A 26,953-nucleotide genomic window follows, 5' to 3' on the forward strand; every position below is an offset into this window, starting at 1 on the left:
ACTTCACGAGGTTCACATGGGCCCACCTCTCCAGTCTGTCAAGGTCCCTCTGGATGGCATCCCCTCCCTCCAGAGCTTGTTGACCGCACCACACAGCTTGGTGTCGTCAGCAAACTTGCTGAGGGTGCACTCAGTCCCACTGTCCATGTCACTGACAAAGATGTTAAACAGGGCCAGTCCCAGTATCGACCCCTGAGGAATACCACTTGTCACCAGTCCCGACTTGGACATTGAGCTGTTGACCACAACTCTTTGAGTGCAGCCATCCAGCCAATTGCTTACCCACCGAGTGGTCTGTCCATAAAATCCGTGTCTCTCCAGTTCAGAGACAAGGATGTCATGTGGGACAGTGTCAAATGCTTTGCACGAGTTCAGGCAGATGACGTCAGCTGGTTGTCCCTTGTCCACCAATGCTGTAATCTCATTCTAGAAGGCCACCAAATTGGTCAGGCACGATTTGTCCTTAGTGAAGGCCTGTTGGCTGTCACAAATCACCTTCTTATTTTCCATGTGCCTTAGCATGGTTTCCAGGAGAATCTGCTCCATGACCTTGTCAGGCACAGAGGTGAGACTGATCAGCCTGTATTTCCCTGGGTCTTCCTTGTTTCCCTTTTTAAAAATGGGGGTTATGTTTCTCCTTTTCCAGTTGGTGGGAACCTCCCCAGACTGCCACAACTTCTCAAATACGATGCACAGTGGCTTGGCAACTTCATCCGCCAGCTCCCTCACTGTGAGTGATTTATCACTCACAAATACACATGGCTTCCTTGTTATTTTGAATCAGAAAATCTGTAGGTGAGACCAAAAATGTTGCTTTTCGTGCAGAAGTCTGGCTCCAGTCACAGATCTACCCAGCAATGCCTTGCTAATTCGCTTTCTAAGAGATGGTAAACCCTGTAATTCACCCAGAAAGAACAACTGGTGGTTTCAACAAAGATTGCTCCAGTGAGGTGTCTAATTGCCAAGACTTCCAGTAATTTAACAAATAGATGCAAGAGCACATTTACTAGTTTTTAATTTTAATAAACACAAAGCAGGCAAATGGTAAGTACTAGTCTCTACAAATATAGCTATAAATTCCTTTGGAATAACAATTATATTTGCCAAAAAGTTCAGACACTTACACTGGTTTCATGTGCATGCAAGGAGTTTTAACTGCCAATTTTCAACACTGGGTAAGGCACAATAGTTTTTCAGCTCCAAAAAATCCATTTGTTCCGTAGCAATAAAATAGTCATTTGATCAGAACTAATCCAAATCCTGCTGTAGTTATTTCAAGGTATTTTAGTGAAATCCCATCTCAGCTACTCCTTTCTTCTAACAAATGTAATTTAGGTCACTTCATATCTTCATAACTGAATGACTGCCTGACGACACCTATTAAAAACCTGATCCTGACTACAAATGCAAAGAGCTGAAGAAGCTCCTGCTTAAAAAGGAGAACGAAAACTCTACCCCAGAAAGTGCATGCAAGAGAACACTCTGCTAATGAAAATTCAGACTTCTGTGCAAAGGCTTTCAGGTACTTACAGAGATACAGCTACTTCACAACATTAACATGTACAGAACAGAACTGCTGATTCCAAGAGAAGAAAGAGATGCCCGGCAAGAAGGAAGCAATACCGTGTGGCCTCTGAAGCGTTCACACAGCCGTGGCCATGGCAGATTTAGAGCCTTCTCAGACTCCTATTTGCCTCCTTGCCCTTCCTGCTCTTTACACCACCTGCAAGATGGATATTGCCACTCTCCTTCCAGTTTTTACAAGAGTGTCCAAGGGTAATGCAAACACAATAACCTATCTAGATGCCTTTAAGAGCTAACATCTTAGGAAAACAGATTAATAACACACTGAGATTTATGAGATTAGTCAACTATGCGTTCCAAAAATTAAGATTAAAATACGCAACATGAGCACTGAGAATAAGGTCAGAGCATCTGTGATTGCAAACCAGCATGGGACCTGGAAGGACGTGTAAAAGGATCTAACCAAAATGTTCCCTCCATCAAACAGTGTTTGCAGAGGAAAAACCAGAAGGAGCTCATTCATTTAGAAGGTGAAAGACTAGCAGGTCAGGAAAGACTGGCACAGCAGACCTTGTTTGTGCCCCAAGCAACATCTTATGTTGCAAAGAGGATTTCTATTTTGAATTCATTGCCTAAGGTTGGTGATTAGCAAGGATAACCTTCTCCTTGCATCAGGATGTGCAACAAACGTCAAAAATCAGAGGGAGATTATGGCAATGAGGAAGGACATCAATACCACGCAGAGCTCATTTGGCTGCTGCAGAAGCCAAATTGTTTCAGGGACACACCGTCACTCCTGCCACATCCCACTGTCCCTGCAGGCTCTGAGTGGCGAGACAAGGCTGGCTTTGGACCTGTCTGACTTGTCAGGATTAAGCATCATCTGCAGCAGATGATGTATTTCACAATCCCAATGGGCAGAAGGGGAAAAAGCATTCAAAAGTGTGAAGTTATCAGAGATGAAATTTAAGATTAAAGTAAATTAAGCTTAAAGAAAAAAAATTAAAATCTGGAAATGTAAAAAAAAAATCTGTTGAAAGAGTGCTCTACAACTGTTATAAAAAGGTGACCTCTTATTTTTCATATGTGCTGGTACCTGACACCACAGTTTGTGTTTCAGGCTGTTTGGAGGAAGGAAGCATGTACATTATGCAGAGACACACACCTCCTCCAAGCTCCACATGCTCTCTAAACAAGCTCTCACCGACTGCACAACGCTCTGCTGAAGCGCATCTCTTCCCCAGGTCCCTGGGGGAATAAACTACTCCTAATATTTGTCTGCGTTTGAAGATTATAGACAAGAGAAAGGAGTCACTCCTGACTAAACAGGTGTAATGCATACGGGCTTCAAGCTCCTCACTTGCAAATACAGATAACTGAAGCTTTCTTTAAGACCACAAGAAATGACTTCTCCCTCCCTCTCCTGATTCATGGGTTGTAATCCCATCCCACAACTGGAGTTCGTGTGCCAGCAGGAGTCACGGTTATACAGACCTTTAATTGGTGTCATATTAAATGCTTTCCAAAGCAAAAACGCTTCTAAACAAACAATACACTGGGGGATGGGTGCACAGGAAGAGAGTCCTCTTGTATTGATTTTATAGTTAATACAATAATTGAAATTATTTTATCTACTATGATTTGAGACAATGGAAATAAAATTTCAAACATACAGTTTCATAAGATGAAATCGCAATGCTCTTTCTTGGTAGCAAATATTGGATTTGAGCACCAGCAGAAGCAGAAAGTATGTGCCAGAACTCTATTGGAAAAGAAGTGTTCAAATAATGCATCTCAAACTGGGAGACATTTCATTCAGTGAAAGGGTGGAAAATTTTAATTAACTTGCTTCCCACTCTCCTGTGGATGATAAGTAATCTCTGATCACACCTTGAGTGTCAAGAAGCCAGAGCATATTGAGCTAGGTTTTTCCCTTGACTTGCATCACATGAAAAGAATTCATTTTGTTTATGGTTGTACGGTTTGCTTTCAGCATTTTCTCCTTTCACAGTTGCTTCTGCTCATTAGAAAAAAAAAAAAAAAGATTAAAAAATTATAACGATAATATCTAGGGCAAGCCACACAAACAACTGCATTAACAATTTTTCTTTTCTTTCCCCCCTCCTACTGCAGCAATTTTAACCACAGCAAGATAATAAACAAGACAACTACTAAGCTCTTCTGAGACAGAAAGAAGTTCTTTAGAAATCATTCTTTCCTGGGTTAAGTGAATGTGATTTAGTTACAAGGCAGCTATGGATTGTCACTATTTAATATTTTTTTCCAGAATAGATTAAAGAGTGGAAGATTTAAAACCCATTAAATAAATCTTAACAAAACCCTTATCGGCAAATCCTAACAGACTGTATACTAAGATCTACAGCCAGATGGCAAAGAGGATGGGAAATAAAAAGGACAAGTTGCTTTGAGAGTGAACCTACTGTTTGTGAGGGGAAACGGGCTGTGTGTTCAAACCCAACTTCTGATAAAAAATGGACAGGAGAGCCCACGAGGGCAGCAATGTACCCCCAGCCAGGGCTGGTAATGAGCCCCCCACCACTGCCAAAGCCAGAGCTCTCTCCTAGGGCACTGAAGGGAGGATGAGGAAGTGGCGAAGGCAGGACTTGCACCTTAGTGGAAAAGAGGGAACATGAAATGAGAGACATTTAATGTATTGGCTGTGTGAGAACGACCCAGGAAAAGGGTACTGCAAAGGTTTTATGTTTTGCAGTAACACAGTTGACAAGGAGACTAAATCCAAGCTCTAAATTTGTGAATTATTTGCCTTTTTCCTTTTCAGACTTCTTCCAAAATGTAATTTCGGCTAATAATATAACATTGGTGATCTATTAAAAACACTTCTTGGAAGCAAAAAAGAAGTTTCACAAGTGTTTCAGCAATAAAAGTTGGACTATACTCCTAAATTTCCATGTGTAACATACACCATAGCACCTTGCTACCAGACACCTGCTACACAGCCATTAGCGGTACAGCAGAGGGGTGGGGGACGGGTCCTGCACCCTTAGAAACCAGCAGCAGCTTTTGGCAGCAGATGGGTCACTGACCAACACATACTAGCTGCCAAACTGGGATCTTACTGAAAAGTTAATAGAAAAAAAAAAAAAGTAATAAATAAATCCACAGACAGGCTTTTTGGTCATTATTCTCAGCATACGTCATTTAGACTTATTTATGATTAGTTAATATATGTGAATTCATGCACTGTAAAATATTTTTGAGACTATAATAAGGCTGTAAAACTATATGGAGTGGCATCCTGTTAAGATAATTTTTCTGTGATTCTGTTTATCCAGTCACAATTTCAATACACACATAGGCTGTTGAGTAGCACACACATCTGTCTCCATGGCGGGTAAAATAAAAAACAACCAAAAAACCTTCCTGTGCCCGCAAAGCCCACTTCTCTCAGTGATTTCTGCAGGTGCAAATCGTACTTTCTAGCACATGTAAAACTAACAAAAATGTCTGAACACTCCTGATATTGCCTGCACCTGGAACACAGAAGCACATTTGCATAGCAACACAATTTTGCATTTATAGAAGCACAGGATAGGTAGCAAAAGCTCCATAAGGTGAACATGTTGACACAGAGGGTTCTGCACAAAAGAAGCATGGAAGCATCTTAGGAAATGTGTTGCACTTACTACTACACAGGCAACATACACGTAATGCGACAACTCCACATAATCGGCCACAGAGAACAATAAATAAATGGGATCTAGCAATCCATCAGTACGTTTTCTTAAATAACTCTGGCCATTTTTAGTTTCACAATTCCTGCAACACTTGTGCACTCTACCTTAGGGTGGTTGTTGATTTTACTGTTTGTCCTTCAACTCTTTTGGGGAAAAAATCCAACACAAAAAACACTACCTGAGAACTTGTATACTCCAGGGTGCCTTACCACACACTGCTTAATCGTCTCCAGGCAGCTTTCTCAGCACAATTTCCTTTGGTTATAATTTATTCTCAAACAAAATTTGGCTTTTGCAAAGACTCAGTGTACCTCTCCACCATTACGGAACTAATAATCTACTTCCATGCAAGAAATACAGCCAAGGCATAGACCCTCTGCTGCCACCAGTTCAGGCAGCAGGAGAGCAAACACCAGCACTGCCCTTCGCTTACGTGCAGGCTGCGTATGCGATTTATGGGGTCCCAGTATCTGCTTCCCATACCTCTCAAAATGCTAAGGCCCCTCCCAAACCTGCCTAGCAGCAGCACAGGGTCAAAGAGGTGCACCAGCCAGGGCACTACTGCATGGCTAAAGGTGACCTGCTGGGAAAAAGAAACATGACTTCTGCCCTGTGTGGTTTTTTAGAAAGTGTAAGAGAGGACTGAAATACTTTTTCTCAGCTTGTTCTTAAGTAGAAAGTTCAGATCTGGTACGCTTACTTTTTCCTGAAACTTTACAGGTGAGCAGAGAACTAATTCTTATATCTGATCTTCTCACAAACCTAAGCAAACCATAACAGATAGGAAGTTTTGTTTTGTTTTTTTTTATTCAGACTGTTTTAGATCTTGTGCTTTGCTGTCTGTTTAGTTCAAGTGCCCTTTACTCATGTGGAAGAAGTGTTCGCCTTGTTAATGTTCAATACTGCACTTTCTGAATTCATATTCCTAGATTATATTACTAAATTTATCAACAAAACCAAAGAAAGACTAGTCTGCGCATTTTAATCCTACACAGAGCATATGTCTGCTGAGTTCAGTAGACAAATACATATGTATATATGCTGCTTTTATATCTCACATAAAAGAAAGAAACAAGAACTACAAAAAAAAACTTCTTGAAGATAACAGGCTCCTGAAGGTTTTTATTCAGCTTTTCTGGAAAAGCAATAAGGGGCAAAATGTTGAAATATTACACCCAGGCAACATATAAGTCCTTTGGGTGGTAAAGATGGTCACGCACACAACTGCATTTCATGTCCATCGCCATCAGCTCCGTTGCTGACCTGGTCATGTCTTTCTCCCATGGCTAGAGACAGCAGAACATAGCTTAACTGACATATGACCTAAATCAGATTTACAGACAAATCAAATCCTCATTTCCAGGGAATTTGTCTCAAGGCTTACACTAAGGCAACTTGCAACCTAGGCACAGCAGAGATCATTTTTTAAATCTTTTGATATGTCATGCTTTAAAAGGTTTACAGAGTCTACAGCAGGCACTGACCCCATTCAATTCTACCAGGGAAACGGCAACACCATGATTTATTTGAAATTTTGATTCATGTCAGCACACCCAAGATAGGTATAGCAGAAAATAAAAAAAGTGATGTATCACCAGCTAAAGATGGTCAATGAGAAAATGCCTGAAAATTAAGGACAATATTTTCAGAATAAACAAAGCTTCAGAAGCAGATGCTTTGGTAGCATAATTAAAGCTGCAGAATGCTGAAATCTAAAATAAATGTTATAGCACTCAATTGTAAAGACAGTATTAGTTATTTCGTCTTGGGTAACGGGGAGGAGAAGGTGACAGATTAGACTTGGGGAGAGGGAAATCATGCAGGCTCTGATTAATCAGAACTGTCTACCCACATTTGCCTACACAAGCAGAATTAAAACCATCAAATAAGTTTTGGTGATAGATCTCAGAGACTGCGGTGGAAATAATGTGCCTTGACATTTTTAGAGTTAAAGCGATAGGGATGAGAGCAGCATTTTGTCATTGCAGGTCCTATGGTCATTTGCAAAGGATGCCACAGCTCGACTTTGAGAAGAAAGAGTTAAATTACTCAGAGCTATTACATCCTGTCTGCTGCTTGGCGGGACCACATACTGTGACAGCTGCGAGCTTTATATCCTCTACAAACTGACATTTTACACACATACCGAGTGCATCACACTGTTCAGCTTGTTTTCCCTATTAGCCTTAGCAATTAAAAAGGCAGCACTTTCTCTGCTAAGAGGTTTGCCAACCCCTCTCTTTTGCCTTTATGGTTAAACAGCAGAACTTTACCTTTTCATTTAGGTAGGTTCTTTTTCTATTTCTAAGGGCATTGATAGACGCTACATGTCTTCCTTTTCTAAATAGCTTTCTTTTGTTGTGGCTGAGATTCTTTTGTTTCTTCTTCTTAATTGGGATACAGTGCAATAAATTTACATTCAGTTCAGACCACATCTGAACAAGTCCATAGCTCATCCAGATAATCAGATCCGATACAAATTTAAAATAAGGATCCATTATACACATTTATGTCATGCTGCCCATCAGCGCTTCTTCCACGATCTTTGTGCAAACAAAAATTACAAATGGAAAAGGTTAATCTAGGTCAGAGCTGAACTGATATAAACAAAATAAGAAAGTCTACATTAATGAGTTATTCCACTGCTCCATAATTATCTCTGTGATAATTATACTTTGAAGTACTCCTAACAGAAGCCAAGTCTTTACTGGCTTTTGGACATCTTCTGTCACCACTCAGCTCTGCCTCTTTCCCTCTACATTCCCCATTGTACAGTCCCTTCCTCTGCCACTACATTATTCCATGTTTATGGTAAATAAAGGTGAATTCCGACAGGGTTTAACAGAGAGGTGACTTGGTCTTCTGGGAAAGGAATCCAGTTTGTGCAATATGAGACCATTCTGTGATGTGAAGTGAGGCATATTGAGTGGGGAGGGTCAGAGGGTTCACTTCAAAAATGCACTCCTGATCTGAATTAAAATGCCTGTATAAACACAGAGATAGATAAGGTAGAGGAAAGAACATCATCTCTTCCACCCATCTAGATCTATTTAAACTTCTTGAACCTGCAGCATTCTCCAGAAAGGAGTTCAACAGATCAGCTGCTGCTGCATAAAGATTTACTTGAATTATCTCCTTTTTGTTTGTTTTGCACCTGGCCCTGCCTAATGCCGTTTGACAACCTTTAGTTCTTACACTGGAAGAGATGGCAAAGTCAATCCCTATTTACATGCCTCTCATGATTTAGGATACCTGTACTTATTCTATTCCCTGCAACTCTTCTCTTTTCCAGGCTGAAAGGACACACCGTGTAAAGTCTTCCTAATATGAAAGCTGTCTGTATCACTAATCATCCTTACTACTCTTCTCTGAACATCTACAGTGCTAACATAACCTTCTGAAATAAGGTGCTGTTGAACCATAGTAGTGTATATGCTTGCTGTTTCACTCTCTAGTCCCTTGCTAGCAGTTTTTAACATATGGTTAACATTAAAGCTTCTTAACATTTGCCTTCTTCATCAGCACTGACCTAATGCACTCATGGAACCATCTGTCATTACACCAAAACCTTGCTCCTGAGTGACAACATCACAATTTGACCCTAAAAATGAAAAAGAATCTACATTCAAGTCTGTAATAACTGGAATAACATTAAACATAATAAAGGAATCATTAGTTCAGATGCACATTAGCAAAAGAAAAGCTGCCATTAATGCATTACACCATTCTTCAAGAACCTTCTAGCCATTATTATATGGCTGTTTCTTACTACAAAGTCATCATCTAATAACCAGACTCTTAATCCTAGTCTCTTGGAATTTTACACATTTAGTCTAGTGTCTGTCCCATTTTCCCTTAATCCACTGTTTCGGCATGTGTGTGCCTCACTTGTCTTTCTTAGGATTTTACACCACTTACAATATATTCCAAGCAAAAAGATCAGGCATTGCTTACATAACATCTATTTCTGTCAGACTAATCAAACAAAAAAAAACCTCACTTTCTAAGAGTTACACAACAGTATCTTCTTTTTCCCCATGATCTTTTTGCTTTAAGTCACAAAGAATTTTAAGCCCAGCTTTTTGAATAACTATCTGTGTATCAAATTTGCTGTGGAAGATCAGTACTGACAGATCTTATTTAAACAGTGTTTCTACTGATCTGAGTGTGCACCTGGATCAGTAAAAAGCCAATCTATGACACACATGGTTTGTTTATAGGCACCTGTCCACAATATACAGTTCTTTCAGCATATGAAGATCACACAGAAGCAAATGCAGTTATCTGTGCATTCCTTCTGCATCTAAGCCTACCTAAAGGGCCACCTTCACAGAATCACAGAATCACAGAATTATCAAGATTGGAAAAGACCTAAAAGATCATCCAGTCCAACCATCACCAATACTTCTCAGCTAAATCATATCCCTCAACACAACATCCAAACGTTTCTTGAACACCCCCATGGTCGGTGACTCCACCACCTTCCTGGGCAGTGCATTCCAGTGTCTGACTACCCTTTCCGAGAAGTAGTATTTCCTAATGTCCAGCCTGAATCTCCCCTGGCGCAGCTTGAAACCATTGCCTCTAGTTCTATCACTGTCTACACGAGAGAAAAGGCCGACCCCTAGCTCACTACAACCTCCCTTCAGGAAGTTATAGAGAGCTATAAGGTCTCCCCTGAGCCTCCTCTTCTCCAGACTGAACAATCCCAGCTCCCTCAGCCGCTCCTCATAAGGCCTGTGCTCCAGACCCCTCACCAGCTTCGTAGCCCTCCTCTGAACGCGTTCCAGTCCCTCAATGTCTTTCTTGCAGTGAGGGGCCCAAAACTGAACACAGTACTCGAGGTGCGGCCTCACCAGTGCCGAGTACAGGGGGACAATTACCTCCCTGTTCCTGCTAGTAACACTGTTTTTGATGCAAGCCAGGATGCCGTTGGCCTTCTTGGCCACCCGGGCACACTGTCGGCTCATGCTCAGCCGAGCATCAATCAGTACCCCCAGGTCCGTTTCCTCCACACAGTCCTCCAGCCACTCCGCCCCAAGCCTATAGCGCTGCCTGGGGTTGTTGTGGCCGAAGTGCAGGACTCGGCATTTGGTCTTGTTGAACCTCATCCCATTGGCTTCAGCCCAGCTCTCCAGCCTGTCCAGATCCCTCTGTAGGGCCTCGCTACCCCCAGGCAGATCCACACTCCCAGCCAATTTGGTGTCATCTGCGAACTTACTGAGGGTGCACTCAATGCTCTCATCCAGATCATCAATAAAGATATTGAAGAGGACAGGCCCGAGCACTGACCCCTGGGGAACACCACTTTAGAAGTGCGATGCTGCAGTGACTTGTGTGATCATGTTGCCCTGACAACCAACGGAGATCCTCTTTACAGTTAATCTAGCAGATATCTGTATTTTTGGGACAGATAGCCCAGAGTGTCATTGCTCACCACCACTTGCATTTCCTACCCCCTCAACAAAGCACAGAGATTATAAAAATCAGAAGTGCATTGTACGAACCTAGAGCATGGTTAACTGGTGTTACTGTTAACGTTGCATCCCTTTACCTCAGTTGCCTGTCTGGTACTGTCAAAGCATAGATCAGCACGTGAGAGTCTGCCTCACAGTATTGGAGTGTTTTAACTTACAAAAAAATCAAAGAAGAAAAACCGCACACATACCTTCAGGACAGTCCACTGCTCTACAACAATTGCATCATAGCCCTGCATGGTTTTACTGTCTTCCAAAGCAACTTCTTCAAAGAGAAATATTCCATCCGTTGCCCCATGCAAAGAATCTGTGAAAACACAGGGTTATCTGTAAGCTTTATGGAAGACATTCCATGTGTTGTGAGGCATTTGAATTTATTAATAACAAGTTGTTCCAAGGATGTTAATAAAAAATGCATAGACCTTCCTCTCATAATCTATCTCTGTTAAATGAATGAGACTAATATCTCTAGTGGTTTTTAAGAGTAATCCAACTCTCTAATAGCAAATCTCACTGTCCACTCTGTTATTCCAGAGTTTGTCCTCAAAAACCACAGCTCTCCCATTCTTAGCAGGCAAAATGAATTCAGTCCTCAGTTCAGCAGTACTGCTCACCTACTTGAAGTTATACAGACACTCTGCAGGCTAAAGAGCACGTATAATGTCAACTTTTCAAGGGCTTTTGAAGGCACACTGGTATTAATGACTATGCCCATTCATTCACGCAAGTCAGAACCCTACACGTGGATCAGCCGTTGCAGTTACAGTGATCTACGTGCACTAAGGATGATCTGACATATCTGAACAACGTGAAAGAAAAGATAAATTCATAACTATTTAATCAATTTATGAAGGCATTCTGACCATCTGGTTTAGTGGCTCTCTATTCTCATTTGCACTCCCAGCACGTTGAGTCTTTTTTCAGACAACTCATACTATTAAAGTTACTTGAGCAGCACTTTCTCCCTCAACTTAGCCATGTACTCCATAATCAGCAATCATTCCTATATGCAAGAACTCAAGTTCTCTGAGCTCCATGACAGAACAGAATCACAATAATGACTTACCTTTCTTTGCTAAAATAAGCTGAATGATGAAGCAACAGAACTATATTTAGAAAAACTGTGAATAAGCAGTACTGTCCTTTTAAGGAACACAACAAACTCCTCTCACCTTATCACAAAGTGTGTTTTTCAGCCTTTCTAGTTTAAAAAATACATCTACCCTGCATGACTGATTATAAAATCATTGCTCATCCCCTCAAGTGCTGCATTTTGCATGATAGTTTCTTTACATTTTTAGGAAAACTATGTTCCTTGCACTGCTATGATATATGTTTTTGAAATGCAACCACACATGCCAAACCAACGGATCCCTGAACTGAAAGGAGAGTCTTCTGGGTAAGTCTGCTTAGCTGTTTCATCAGCTCCTCCTGCTTTCCCTGGCAGATGTTATGGGGTCAAGAAATGCCAACGGGAAGGCATCCCAGCCTCCAAGGGAAAACATGTATCAGACTTGGAACCAATTTTCACAAAGGATGCAGTGAAGAGGATTAAGAGGCTTCTTACCTCTTGCAGACACAATCTCAGTCAACATCTTCCAATGTCATTATGTGATCTAAATTCAGTTTATTATCTGGAAATAATACATTTGTTTTGTGCAAAGCCCACAACAAACCAGACTCGTACAGTTGAGGCTTATTTCTACAAACACCCTGTAGCAAGACAGCTGCTGCAGGTGTCAAGAATTTGCACACTCCCTTCCTTCTGTTTGCACAGTTTACTACTCTCTCTTGCTGCAGTTTCAATCAAGTCATTAAGGTGCAAGTGAGCAGATGCAAATACTTGTATCTAAACTAAAACAGCTTATTTTTTTTTAGTTTGGTTGTGAAAGAAAAATGTTGTAAACTGCTTACTAGGGACTCTCCTTGAGATTCTGTTGGGAGACTCAGAAAAATACACTGTCTCCTTTCATACTGACTGTCTCCCTGGGCAGGTGTCCTGTAACTTCATTTAAAATAAAAAAAGACGAAGACTCCTGAGCACTACAGCAAGCCAGTATTACACACTGCTCCGAGGAGGATGAGCTGGACTACAAAGCAGGAACTCCCATCATCTAGAAAGATTTCTCATCCGAATGAGGAGAACAGACAATTTTGTTGTGAAATAACAGGCTAGATCACTAAGTAGCTGGGTTATGGGTTAGAAGACACAGGGAGAACAAGCTTGCCATATATAAATCAGTACAAGGTTTAATTATCCTATTTCATTCAGAAATGGCACTTCGTTAGATTCTACATTTCAAAGTGGGGACCAAATGAACTTCTGTGCAATATACCACATTCCAAAATCCAAACACAAATCTATTTTAGGACATATAATGTATAAATAACCCTTTAATTTTCCAAAGCAGGGATGACAGGACAGCACCTAAGGCTGAAAGTAGAAACCCGTAGATCCCTACTACACACAGACACCCAGATCTTGCGGGAAGCTTTATACAGTGCCAGTACACTGCTCCTCATGAATTCTCTTAATAAAATTCAGTGTCACACTGTTGGCACAACTGCAGCTGGAGCTCACCCCACGCGCTTTCCAGCTAATTAATAAGCGATCAAAACACAATCAGCATGCATGTGTTTACACTCACTCATAAATCATCCTTTATGTTTCACTCTGCTGCGCATTCCACTCATGCAGTTCACAGCTTCCACATATGTGAACATTATGGTACATATGTAATGTGTTAGAAACTAATAGCTGAGCTTGTGAGACCCTACAGACAGCAGATAAACTTGACTGCGCTTCCTTGTTGGATGTATGATGACTACTGTTGAGTACTACATCCAGTCAATCCTAAGATCCATTAATTTTTTGGCCAGGAAAGAAATCTATAGAAAATGAGAAATGTGGAAGGGGAAAAATGATGAGAGAGAGTCAGCTGCTGCATACTAGTGTCTGCTCAACAGAGTGATCCTGGTGAAAAACTCTGCAAGAGAAACTGTTTGATGATGCTTACCAAGATTTTCCCCCTTAACCATAAGCAGGTCTCCTCTATACCTGTTATGCAACAGTATTTAAACTTTCATCCCATGAATTCATGTCTGCCAATTCTCACACCTTGGCTGTACTATCTTCCCCTTCACACGTCATCTACTACTTTTCCAGTTGAAAGGGGGAGGTAAAGGAAAGAATAATTGGATTATTAATTCCTTCACATGTGAAGTATTTGGGATGCTGAGAATAATTGGAGGAAACAAGAAAGTAGCACAAAGAGAACTAACAGGGTCATATTTTGGAGAAAAGACACACATAACCCATTCTATGGTGTCAGCAGAAATTTCAGGGGAAGTCTTATACAGACGTGTGGAAGGGCAAGGAGATGGACAGATGCACTAAGTCTACCTGCAATACCTTTACCACACAGATGCTCTAGAGTCTGCAGCAACTTAGGTTTACAGTCACATGTTCTAGAGCTGGCCCTCTAGGTGAGAATCTAATACTAATATTCTATAATTATTAGTCATCCAAGGCTCTCTTTACAATTGATGGAGAGGAGTAAGCATTATTTAATTCAGGACTCAGTTTAATTTAAAAGATGACTATGAGTGGCTTTGTTATGACAGCCAGCTCTCCCAGCATCCTTGGAAGCACACCATTTGGTCTCAGGAGCTCAAGCAAGCCCTGTCTTGATCTCCAGTCACTGCTGCTAGTCCCACATCTCCTTCAATCTTGCCTCTAAACTCCAAGGCCTTGAAGACTGTGTCAGTGAACACTAAGACAAAGGAGGCACTGAGTATCTCAGTCTTATCTAGGTCTGCTGTCACTATACCACCTGCTCCAATCTGTCTGATCTCTTAGATACCTGATGTATACACAACACAAATCCTACTAACTATATCAGTCTAGGCCTAGATCTCCATTGATTAAAATGACACTTTTGGGTGACAATTCATATGCAGATAACTGCAGGGTCTGCCCTGTTCACACTTATTCAGCTGAATCTTACCTGACCTATCTACAAAGATCAGCCATCTAAAGCTTTAGATGGTGAGTTGGTCTTTCCAGTTTCCACTGTTTCTCATGCAAGGCATTTCCTGATTCTGATGCAGTTGTATTCTCTTTTGGTAATCTCTGTTTAACAAGATTTAGCTCCTGGGACTTAGCCTATATTAAAAAGGCTCTTAGTAATTCCAAACATTAGTTCATTTGCAATAGAGCACTAAGGAATGCCAATAAAACAAACCATTTTGACTCTGCTGTTTCTGGAATCATTTCCCAACCTCTTCTCTTGAACTGACAAAACTTCACTCTGTCTTAAAGAAAAGGCTCTGCATGTAAAGGTTACAATCACTGTCCTTCCTCTGAAAATGTTCCATTACCACTGCATTTTTTATTAAGGTATCCTACTGTGCACAAAAAGCTGTTTTCACTGGGTTGTATAAATATTTGATGTAGCTAGGTTGACAAAAAGCTATTTTGATGTTCTTGTTTCTGATTTACAAAAAATATATGCTAAAAGATTTCTTATTTTACCATGACAGCTTTCCTAGTGGGCAACAATTTTCCCCTTGTTGTCTCTGAATTACAAACCTCCCTTATTTAGGAAACTAGCCTTTATGCTGCTGTCGCTCTCAATGAGGAAAACTAGCTATCTGTGCCTTTATGTGGCATGTGACCTGAATGCTGGCCTTTGCTTTGTATTTATATTCCTCCCTCCTCCTGAATCTTTTCACCTTCAGCACACACAGAGGAAATAATTCCATATGGACAATAAAAATTCCAGCCACTTCAATGGATAAGGTAACTATAATTGGCCAAATGCATCACTGGTTCATCGCTGTCAGAGGCAGTGCGAATACAACAATCAATCTGACCCTCTAAAAACCTGACTAATTTCGTCTTCCAAGCAACTCGCATTTTGTCTCATTTGCTTTGTCTTTAAGTACTGTTCATGTTTTCTGGTAGGTTGGCTGGCTTTTTCTAAGTTTGAAAGGCAGGAAATTCACAGACATAATGGTAAAACAAATACAAGAATGCCAGGCATTTAAAAACCTGCAGTTCAAAACAACTAAAGATAAGGCGACTTGTGATTACTCCATTAAAGCATCAAAATATAACCTTAGCTTTGACTTCTTAGCTTCTCACTCTGCTGACTGGAGACTTGCTGTTAGAGGAAAGAGATCGCACCTGCTACATCCTTTCCATTTGCAGTGGTATTCATCTGTAGCTTGCTGCTACAGTCTCGACTTCTCACTAGAAGAGGGCAAGGGTGAAGTCCTATGATCACTTTAAATCAATAGGCAAGTTTACACCTGGGACTACAGGCAGAATCAGCAATGACATGAGTTGGATGAAAACCACTAGCAAGTAACTGAACTCCAAATGTAAATAACTGTTATTTGTCAACAGAAGAACATCCAAGGACCAAGCAAGCTGCTGTTTCTAACTTAGCAGCAAAATCTGAATATATTTAATATATGGTGCAACTCTGCGTAGTCTGCATATTGTAATTTGCAATTGTGTTATACTTCTGTTTATAATTATCCGGTACAACAAGCAAAGAGAAACAATTGCTATTAGTGAACTTTAAAATTCTTTCAAAGACTAATTAATAAACTGTTGGCAGAAGGAAGAAACAGATTTATGACTACTGACAATCTGGATATCTTCACTTCATTGGGCATTCCAAGGACAAGGAGGAAAAGAAGATGATAACCCTGCTTTTAAGTCTAATAAGCAAAATAATGAATTCGTACTTTAAGCCAAAGAGAAAAACAGGCTCCAGAACAAAGAAATATCATACAACCAATTAAAGAAAGTATGCTAGTATTACGTTACTTTGGTAGTGAATTGATCAGTGAATAAGAAGACCAGCTATGAAGAGCTGGACTGACTACCATAGAAGAGCAGAAAGAATTAAGGAGCTGAGAAGCCCTCTGCCCCTCTTTCTTCCCTCCTCCCTACCCTGGGTTATTTCATACTAGTTGGCGTACAAGTGAAAAAGCTGTTCCGCTCCTCTGCAGCATAGGAAAATTTTAGGGTTTAAATCATAAACACTTAACTGCAACTGATAGCAACTTGCAGATGTTCTTAGCAAATGTTATTCTAATAGCATGGGCATGTTCATAGCATTTTAACATAACTGTTCTAATTAAGACACTTTTAGAAATCTTAACTCTGAGCTTGTTGACTTCTGAACGTGTTCTTCCTGGAACTGTAAAATGCTAATAAAAATGTTTATTAATAGTTCATCTTCAATCTCTAATCTAGCTTGATCCTAAATCTGTCCATTTTCACATAATTCATTGTCCTGTTTACATTGAAACTTTACTGTCATCATTCAAGATGACTTTATCTATGTCTGCAGGAGTTATCCAGCACTCCTCGGTCTGGTATCCAAGCACGTGAACTTCCCTCAGGCCTGAACTTTAGAAGTTTAAATAACAGAAAAATGCTGTGTTTAAAGCATTTGAGAGTGCACTGATAAGCAGTTTTTATTAAAGAAAACACCGAGCCTGATACAGCCAATTAGATTTGCCTCTATGAGTTGCAATTTATACACATAAAGTAAATGACCATTTGTTTTTAAGCAAGTTAACTAGCAATTACAAGGCTTTCCAGGAAGCTGTGTGAAAGCATTCCATCAGCTGAACTTTAGACCTTCCTTTTTTGCTACTTGCTTGCAAAATGAAAAATTGGGACTGCCTGTTAAATTTCCTAATTGACTTTTACCAGAACTGACTTGTATTACTGTGTTTTATTATGGGTCCTGGAATTCTGACCAGCAGCAAAATGGGAAGATGATGCTCTGTAAGCAGCTCCCCTGTAATTTTGAGGCACAAACCCACAACTGTTAGTAACAGTGCCCAATCTATGGGTTACCACATTCCTTTTGAAGAATGCAAACCAAACCAAAACTAGGTGAAAGATTCAGCCATAAGCACTTTAAGCATAAAGTATACTAGTCACATAATTTTCCAGTAAAATTAATCTGGCTGTAACTTCAACATTTTTATGTTCAAGTACTTCCCTTGGTTTGTTCCCATGATCTCTTGGTTATGTCTCTCAGATCCCTACTATGCACCAAAGTCGGTCTTTGTACAGCAGGCTTGTCTTCAAGGACACCACGGTGGCCATGAGTGTCGTACAAACTGGCTACAGTATTAAGCTGGATTCAGTGCCACAATTTCACAACAAGCAAAAATCTCTTCTTAAACCAAGACCAACACTTATCCATTACTTATATGAACACACGAGCTAGGATGAAACAAACGTAGAAGACAATTTTACAAAACATTGTGCCATCAAGGTGGAAAGGGTCTCTGCAAGAACTGGGAGTAACCGACTACATGTTGGCCAGATGAAATTGGAGGGTCCTTACACTGACCTGCAATCAGACTCAGATGCAGTGTGTGGCTGGACAGCAAAGAGGAAAGCCACTCTTCCATTTATGTCATCTGTCTTACAATCTTATTAGTTTAATTCATTTTACTTGGTGCTGTTTATTAACTTTGTGCATTTCTGCAATTATAAGATCATCTCTAGTATGTTTATAAAATACAATACATGATCTGTTTTCCTTATTCAAATTCCAAAATATTTCCTGTGCTTTCATTCCATTTCACTGAAATAGGCTGATCCAAAACAAATCTGCCCCAAGCCTATATTAAAGCACCTCCCAAACGTCTTTTCTTCAAAGATAATAAACTCTATTAGAGGCAAAAGGAAAATAATCACAGCATAATGCTTTCTGTAATTTCCATACCATTTACCATTCCAAGGCTGAAGATGGCATTTACCAATGAGCCTCCTTTCCTGAAGTGATCTGTCATGTGCTCCAGCCAATTTGCTTCTAAGCTGTTGACAGTCTGCCCATTCCTGGAGATCCTCATTGGGATAGTCACTGTATAATACTGGCTGCATCTTTGTGGGGTTTTTGGCTTGTTGAAGAGAGCGAAGATCTCTGCTTCTACCAAAAAGTAAAAAATGGAGTAATGCAACAACCATATCGTGATACTTCAGCTAAAACAACGTATAACCCACTGCTTGCCCTTGCCTGATTACACTGTGCAATTACAAAAAATACTTTGGGATGTACTTAATACATTTCTGCAGTGTCCAACCCCCAACCCCAATACAATATTTTGCTTGCTGTTACAATATTTGTTACTAATAATGGATTCACTGTTGATAATAAAACATAATTTAAAGACAGTTATACCTGAGTACTAACGGACAACCCCTCGATTGAAGTTATCAGTGTAAACCAAGACAGGAAAACATACTCCACAAACTGCCTTCAGTACTGTAGCAGACACAAACCCACTAAAAATTAATGCACAGAGTACCTTTATTTTTCTACTGAATCAACTGTTAAAAGAGCTGTGACACTGAGGACAATTCAAATACAAAGTCTTACTGACAATTTAGGAGAAACAGCATTCCCTAGATCATGGCCATCAACCTAAAGTATTAAATCACTTGGTTTTGGTAATACAATGGTGTGGAACCTGCAAGTAGTAGTCTCACCTGAAGAAAATGCAATGAATCATTACTGTAAAGACTATGCTAGCTGGTTAGCTGATTTACTCTGGGTCTGAGCCAAGGTGAGACATTAACACAACAGCAAATTAATTTTGAAAGTGGAATCGAGAAGGGTCTTACAAATGAGAGCATTTTGTATACTCTGCTTCGTATCTCCTGTAGTATATTTCAGGAGCAGTTAGTGTAGGCTTACCATCACAAAAAAGCCATTGTTGACAGCAAGGCTGAGCTTTCAGAGCTCTAAAATTGGAAGTAAGTTTAAGTGCAGATATACCTTCCAAATTTTCAGAAGGGTACAACCATCAATAGAATTGCCAATAAAATTTTTTTAACATTAATTTTACTTATTAATGGACATGGAAATCAATGGTAAAACTTCTATTGAATTCCAAATGTCAAAAATTCTCCTAAAATAAATTAATATAAAAGGTAAATACATTATATTAAATTCATTCATTCAATAAGCCCCTCTTGTTTCCTAGTTATTACATTCCAAGCTCAAGTATGAAAGTAAAGAAAGTGATGTCAAGAGAAATGTTAAGATTGCTCTATAACAAATGTCACTGAGCAAATAGTAAGTGCGTAAATTGAAAAAAGATATTAGAAGAGAGATGCTGAGAGACAGGCTGGCAGCACTTGAAGAAGAGAGCAGAAAGTTCATGATATAACCAAATATAAAAAAGAGGCCTAATGATCTCAGACATGAACCATGATTCAAATAGAGTGGAAACGAATATATTGTCAACAGGAATCCTCTTGCTGTTTACCACTAGTTTATAAAGAGCAAAATTATGATAACCCTAACTCAGAAGAGCATATGTAGAAAACTTCTATGATCATTTTGATTCCGATCCCCTCATGTTGGAAATGGAAGTGGATGGTGTATATGAAGACATTACACACATTATATATATTATTTCAATAATAGCAAATCATGGAACTGGAAAACCATAGGGAGATGATAATTTGGATTTAACACTGAGCTGTTGACAATATGCATTTAAAAAGTGTGGGAGTCTTTCAGAGATTGACTTGGTTTGTCAGCGTTATTGAGCATATAGTGCACTAGTCCCAACCACTGTTCAAGTCACTACTGACAACCGTTTTCACCAGCGAGCCCGACAGCTCCAGCACGGACAAAGACACCTTCAGTTTGGTTCAAGGTAACACAGCACTTTGGAGATATTGGAATATCTGTGCCTTGTTTACAGGTAAATAATTTTCAACACTGCTTTAAAGAGTCCCTTAATAAAGGGAAAGTGAATGAGCACTAAAAAATGTTCAGAAAGAAAATGAAGAAGCATAAAAATGACACTTGAATAGTATAAAATCTAAAATAAAGAACAAAATTAAGATTCCAGAAATAGTAAGAAATATTGCATTTTTTTTCTAAAGTTTTATGTAGGGAAGAAGGAGTTGAAGAGTGATAACTTCCTCTGGAACAAGTAGGCTAACTGGAAAAAAAAAAAAACAAAAACAACTATCTGATACTTTCTATCTTCATGTTCCCAAGGAAGGATGGAGAACTGGTGCCAAAGACTGAAATGCATTTTCCATGGGAGGAAAAGGGAGTGCTGTAATAACATAAATTCATACAAGAGTAATAAAGGAATCAGCAATGTTGAACAGCCAATGGATTTGGGAAAATCCTACTATAGGTGAAATGTCACATGAAACTGCCTTCTCAGACCTTCAGTCTTGGAAAGTATTTGCATAACTCACCAATTAAAAAAACTGTATGACAAATAAATAAAGCCATAAAGCACTCAGAGAAAGAAAGATACAATAAGGAAACTAAAGGCATTTTAAAAATAAAACCTCTTATCTGGCAAATCAGCAGCTGCGATACAATCCTGGGGTGTTACAGACAGATTGAAGTTGGGAAGAGTGGAAGTAATCAGCTTCACATTACGAAGAAATACTAAGAACATGGTTACTTGCAGCAAAAGTATTTTCACTGTTCAGTATGGAAAAGAATAGCATCATAAAGATGGTTAAACTTGCTACGTTAACTGTCTCAAAGACAGCGTATATAAAAAGAGAAAGAACTGGTCTGAGTAGACTTGTAGAGAACTAATTTAGAACCATAAAACTAAGAGAGGTTTTATAATGTGCAAGATTATAATGTAAAGCAGAACTCATTTTTCAAATAATAGCCATGTTTTGACCAAATCTGACTGCCCCCTTCTGCAATAAAATTTCAAGAAAGTATGATGAAAGGTTACTAGAGTGTGATCCAAATCTGATGGCAAAAAAAGCTAATTACACCAAAATGCAACAGAAATCAAGACAATAGTCCAAGGAGGGTACAATGCAAAGTCATTCTTGATCCTACACACAAAATCCCCAAAGGGGTAGGATTGTTTGACTGAATCTATGTAAGACATAAAGAATAGAGAGAAATTAATGTCAAGGACAGTACCAGCTGAAAGGAATGTAAATGGAATTTCCTTATGTAGATTTGTAGCCAGTAAGGAAAGTAAGCAAAGTGGTAAGAGAAATTAGTGTACAGAGTTTTCTAAAATTTAAGCAAATATAGGAAAGAAAACTATTTTAAGGTTTAAACTGGAAATGAAGGAAGAATAGTTTTGTTTTTTTTTTTCTGATTAGTTTTCATTTTCTTGATTACTCTGGTCTACATCCTATTTTGAACTACAGTTCCTGCTAGTGAAGTAACCTCTGAGCAACAAACACCTTAAGGAGAGTATTTTGAGACCTCAAATGAGACCTGGTTTTGATGGCATGAAATGGCATTTAAAAGTGGAAAGCACACTTGAGGAGAAATATGTCAAAGAAATGAAAGGAAGAAAATTAGTATATGAAGAATAAACTTATAAAAATACGAGAATAGGAAGAAAAATTATTAGGAGCACTGTTACCAAGAGGACCTTTATTATGAATTAGCAAACATGAGCCGTTAACAGAAATAACTGCTGCTTTCCAGTAACTACAATTCTGACTGTAGCACTGATCCCAGCCTGACTATAGGATAATAGGATACTTCAGAGTCCAGACCACATATATTCCTGCTGTTCCTGATATGGTTTCATTTCAGCTATCTGTTCACCTGCTACAAAGGGGCTAATTGTGACAAGGCTTTGTGACTTATTCCTTCTACCACTGCAAAACCTTGTCAGACAGATTAGCAGGGCTTTTTATTCAAATGGGCAAAAAGGATACAAAGATCAAGAGCTCTCAGGGTATTGCAAAAAAAAAAAGAGAAACGAACCAATTCATCTGAACAGCAGACAAAAATAAGTCTTTACACTCCTGTATGCAACAGGCCATAGCAAAGTTGCACACACGTATAAAAATCTTTTCATATGCCATTTGACTTAAGCTCAGTCATTGTGAACTGTACAACTATACTAAAATCAGGTTAAGTGGCTCCTTTGGTGCATCTTTTCTTTGCTATGACAATTGTGAAGTCCTCCCTGCACCCCGACCCCCCAAAGGAGCTGGGAACATAACTGAGGCAATTTTAACATGGCTTTTATGTATGAGAGGTCACTACAATACTTACTGCCAGTAAGTGGTTTTAAGCATCGTCCTGGTGTTTCATTCTCTGCAAGTCCATTCGGCTTGTCTGCTGCTTCTGTTACACTTGGGTTTGCATGTTGAAACTGTTCTTCATTTCCCTTCGCAGACTTGAGATTCAGCTCTTCAGTAGCCTGTCCTTCACCTCTCCAGCCCTCCCTGGATCTGGCACATTGGTCAGCACTTTCCTCACTCAGTGCTGGAGTACTGCATCCATTAATGCCACCTATTTTCTCGTCATCTGGTGAAGCATGATCTTCGGGGTAATTTGAAACATTTTTATTATCTCTTGATTGCACAGACTTGTTACTGGCGGGTGTCAGGGGGGCGCTGACAAGACAGTTCTTTTGGGAATGGTACTGAGGTATAATTCCAACAAATTTCAAGCCTTGACTTGCAGCATCTTGAATCTACAAGTCAAAGGAGATTAGATTTTTAACTGTCAAGTTGTCTTAGCTAAACAGAGATACAGAAAATAACACCCTTCAAGGGAGCTAGCATGTCATTTTGCTTCTTTTGTCCACTACCACAGGAAATTGTCATGTTACATTTACATAAAAAGTTACATTCTAGAGAAGCAGGATGAAAAGCTACCTAAAGTGTCTGAAATAATGTGAAAGTGAGGGGAAGAAAGAAAAAAACTAAAAACAAAACCGAAAAAATGCCTACATATTTCTTCACAAGGGATAAAATATCTGTTTGAAAAATTTATTTATGCTGAATTACCAGAAGTGGTATTATGCACACGAAGTTTTAGTATCAGCCTTATGAAGTCAGGGACTTACTATTACATCTTCTGCTGTATTAGGTGCATGATTATGACATTTATGGAAGGAAATGGTTATTAATTCTCTCCTCTGCACTGTTATAACAACAGTTGTTGGTTTTCCTAGTTTGGACCGAGACACAAATAGCAAACTTTCAAATGATGAGTATCTAAAAGCAAAGCTATTTTAATACATTGCTTTAGTGAAGATACAGAACTCAGAATAGAAAAAGGCATTGTGAGATGAGCAAAGAAGAATAATGGAAACTAAGGGGTGCTATTATTAAACGTTTATAGTTTAGGTAAAGCAGGCAAATGAAGGAATCAAATCACAAAAGATCCTAAGAAAAAAGCATTTGGCTAGTCATAATGACAATTTGATAAACCTGGAATTAGCTAAGAAAGGCTTGAGACAAAGTAGAAAGAAAAATCTCTTCTAGGCAGACTCAGCACTACGGATGCACCATCCATTTGGGTCACCAGCCTCACACTCCTCAAACCCAGGAGAAGCTGCAGTGAGAGCCAGACTTCTGTGAAAACATGAGTGTCCACTGATTCATTTATCAAAAGCACCCAACGAAAAGGAAATGTTTCCATGTAGTGTATACTCTTCATATAATATAAAGTCTAAACACACTGAAATATTCTTTAAAAAAGGCCCTGAGAAAAGAGAAATAATTTCACTTTCTCTGCAGACCATGTAACTCCAGAGAGTTAAAGGGTCTTAATTATTCGCTGACAGTCAATTTAGAATGAACTTACATGAAACAGTTTAGGCCTTTTTTTCAACAGCAAGTAAATAGGAAGATTTTTGTACTTTTTAAAAATTATTTATTGAAGAGGAAGCTCATTTCTGCATCTTCCCTACCGAGAATTTTTTTTTTTTTTTTACATGAATCATCTACTTCCTGGTAACGTGTTACTGTTCTTGAACACACAAACCTACAGATGGTACCTGATCAACAACAAGAACTTCCTCTTTGAAACCACTATTATATTTTCCATGTTAAATTAACTCTTGATTTCATGATCACAGGAACTTAAACAGAGCTCACCAGGAAACAAGGCAACGATCTTCACAGATGTTCAGCCTGGTGAACACGGGTTGCTGACTTAACTAAAGCTCATTGCTAAAGAGGACAATAACCTCCAAATAAAAATACTACTAGCAGTATCCTGATAAATTAATATCTTACTACAAAGAAAGTTAGCATGTAACTAGCTTGCTCAGAAAGGTTTAAGTGAATGTCAATGATAGATGCATTCATAACACACTTAATGGTCCTGACTCCCTGTTGTAACTTTACAAATACTTTTATACAGCCAATGATAGAGTTAAAAATTCAGTTCATCTCTTATCACTAACCTAGAGACCCACCACTATTGGTTGCAGGTAGATTAGTAGATTGCAGGGCAGCTTATTATAGAAATTTAGCTGGTATGCAACTGTTAAGAGTTTGAGAATAGTACAAATGTAGTAATTGTATTGATCATTGTCAATAAAGACTGCTTGTCAATCTACACCAGACTCTCCCATGCTGTGCTTTGGATGAGAATAGCTTTCACAGCTATTGTAGCAACATTTTACAGTCTTGGCTCACTCAGAAAAAATGTGTTTGTTCAAAGGAATACCTGATGCTGAAGTTTTTCTTCTGAGGCTCTTGTTCTCAGAAAGGAAATAGGAGGAACTAAGAACTGAATGACAGTCTAAGCGGTATTAGCCTAACAGTTTAGCAGAAAGATTGGAAAAAGAAACTGTATCTTCAAGGTCCCTTCCCAACAAGTTAATCAGCAGCATACAGAACACAAAAACTTATTTAAACCTATATTTCAAATTTTCCTAATTACATAAGGGAGAACCAAGCACCCCATTATTTTCATTAAAGCAAATTTAGCAGGAAATGTTGCATCAACAGTGCAATGTAAACTGCAGAACAGCAAAGTAATGTATCAGCAGACGCAAACAGCCTTTCCTTCCAACTTTCCACAAAACCATAAAGAGGCTAGCTCTCATCATAAACAAAGTATAAAGCCTGAACATTTCCAAACTACAAGTAAAGACAATTTTATTTTTTTTTCAGCATCCTGTTGAGAGCTTAAATAGTATAATTGCTTTCAGATCCAGAACGAACTATGCCATCCAGCATACATTCACATTTCCTGTCTCCTGTATTTGAAATATTGAATATTTGAATTATAAAAACCAAAAACCCAGACTTAAACGAGCCCAAACCTCAGACCCTGGACAGGTCGTGCCTAGGAGCTACACAGGGCAGAAGGGCTGTTTGAACCACCCCCCTGAGGTTTTTGGACCCTTTGAGGCATCCTACACACACACACAGATACATCCATCCCAGCTTTTTGGGAAAATACCTTAGCAGATGCGGTACTGGGAATCAGCAAGAGGGCAATACATGGTAGAAAGCAGGGGTAAAGCTGAATTGAATGGGAAGAACACAATGCTACTCTAACAGGGTCACCCAGAACATATTCCAGATCAGATAAATACTACAATTATTTGTCTTTATGTGCCAGTTGAGAGTACTAACAGAGTGCGCTAACAAAGGTCCTTGTCATACTACATTTTATGGCTAATGAGAGGAAAAAGCATAAAAAGCAGAACAACTGCATCTCCACCACTTACCACATCAAAAAAAAAGCTAGATTAAAAATGCCCTTACATTAGGTGATCCCTACTAATTTCAATTGTTTTACTGACCTTTTTGGTATTTTAAATATGCCACATACTTGCTCTTTACATCTTGGGATTTTTTTTTTTTTAACAGGGAAATTCCAACAAAATTTAAAATAAATTTTTAAAAAATTCTTTGGTTCTTTACCCAGATAGGAACAGAAACATTTTTATGGCCTCCTAAAGATCTTAACCACAAATACAAGAACAGGTTTCCATCACGAAAGATGTTATTGTTCAACAACAGAAGCAGAACTTAACTCATTTATTTCAATCTGGATAAACCCCTAAGTGGGTACATTCAAATCAGTTTATAACTGGCTTGCCACAAATTGGATTTATGCCAGTTTAAAAATAGAACCTGCTTAAAGAAGGGGTGAAATTTCACGTGTACAGAGGGCCAAGGCAGTTAAAGAATTTAATGTCATCCCTATAATTTGCTTGATTAGAAACCTGGCATTTTCCCTGAGGGGGGAAAAATGACAGACTTAGCCTTTGCTATCTGTGAAATAAATACCAAATCACCCACTAACTCTAGCAGGAATAGGAACAAGCACCGTGTCCAACCCTGATGTCACTACCTTAATTGAATTTTAGCTGAGGCACTTGTGCTAACATTTCTTAACATTTGTGAAGTGTTATTGTTTATTTCAGAACTGACTGACTGCTATTTTTATGCTGCATTTGGAAAAAAAA

At 39.1% G+C, this 26,953-nt stretch overlaps 1 protein-coding gene across 1 annotated transcript in view; it reads right to left on the reverse strand.

The window, feature by feature from the left end:
* RFTN1 (raftlin, lipid raft linker 1) overlaps positions 1-26,953 on the reverse strand; it is a 97,266-nt gene that overhangs the window by 8,678 nt on the left and 61,635 nt on the right. The window contains exons 5-7 of the mRNA XM_086742631.1: positions 22,786-23,209; positions 18,484-18,687; positions 10,909-11,024 (exon numbers count right to left, since the gene is read on the reverse strand). Coding sequence (XP_086598757.1) covers positions 10,909-11,024; positions 18,484-18,687; positions 22,786-23,209 — 744 coding nt within the window. The remainder of the gene's footprint in view (positions 1-10,908; positions 11,025-18,483; positions 18,688-22,785; positions 23,210-26,953) is intronic.

The sequence above is a fragment of the Chlamydotis macqueenii genome, chromosome 2 (genome assembly GCF_036417535.1).
Source record: "Chlamydotis macqueenii isolate bChlMac1 chromosome 2, bChlMac1.mat, whole genome shotgun sequence".
NCBI classification, from domain to species: domain Eukaryota; kingdom Metazoa; phylum Chordata; class Aves; order Otidiformes; family Otididae; genus Chlamydotis; species Chlamydotis macqueenii.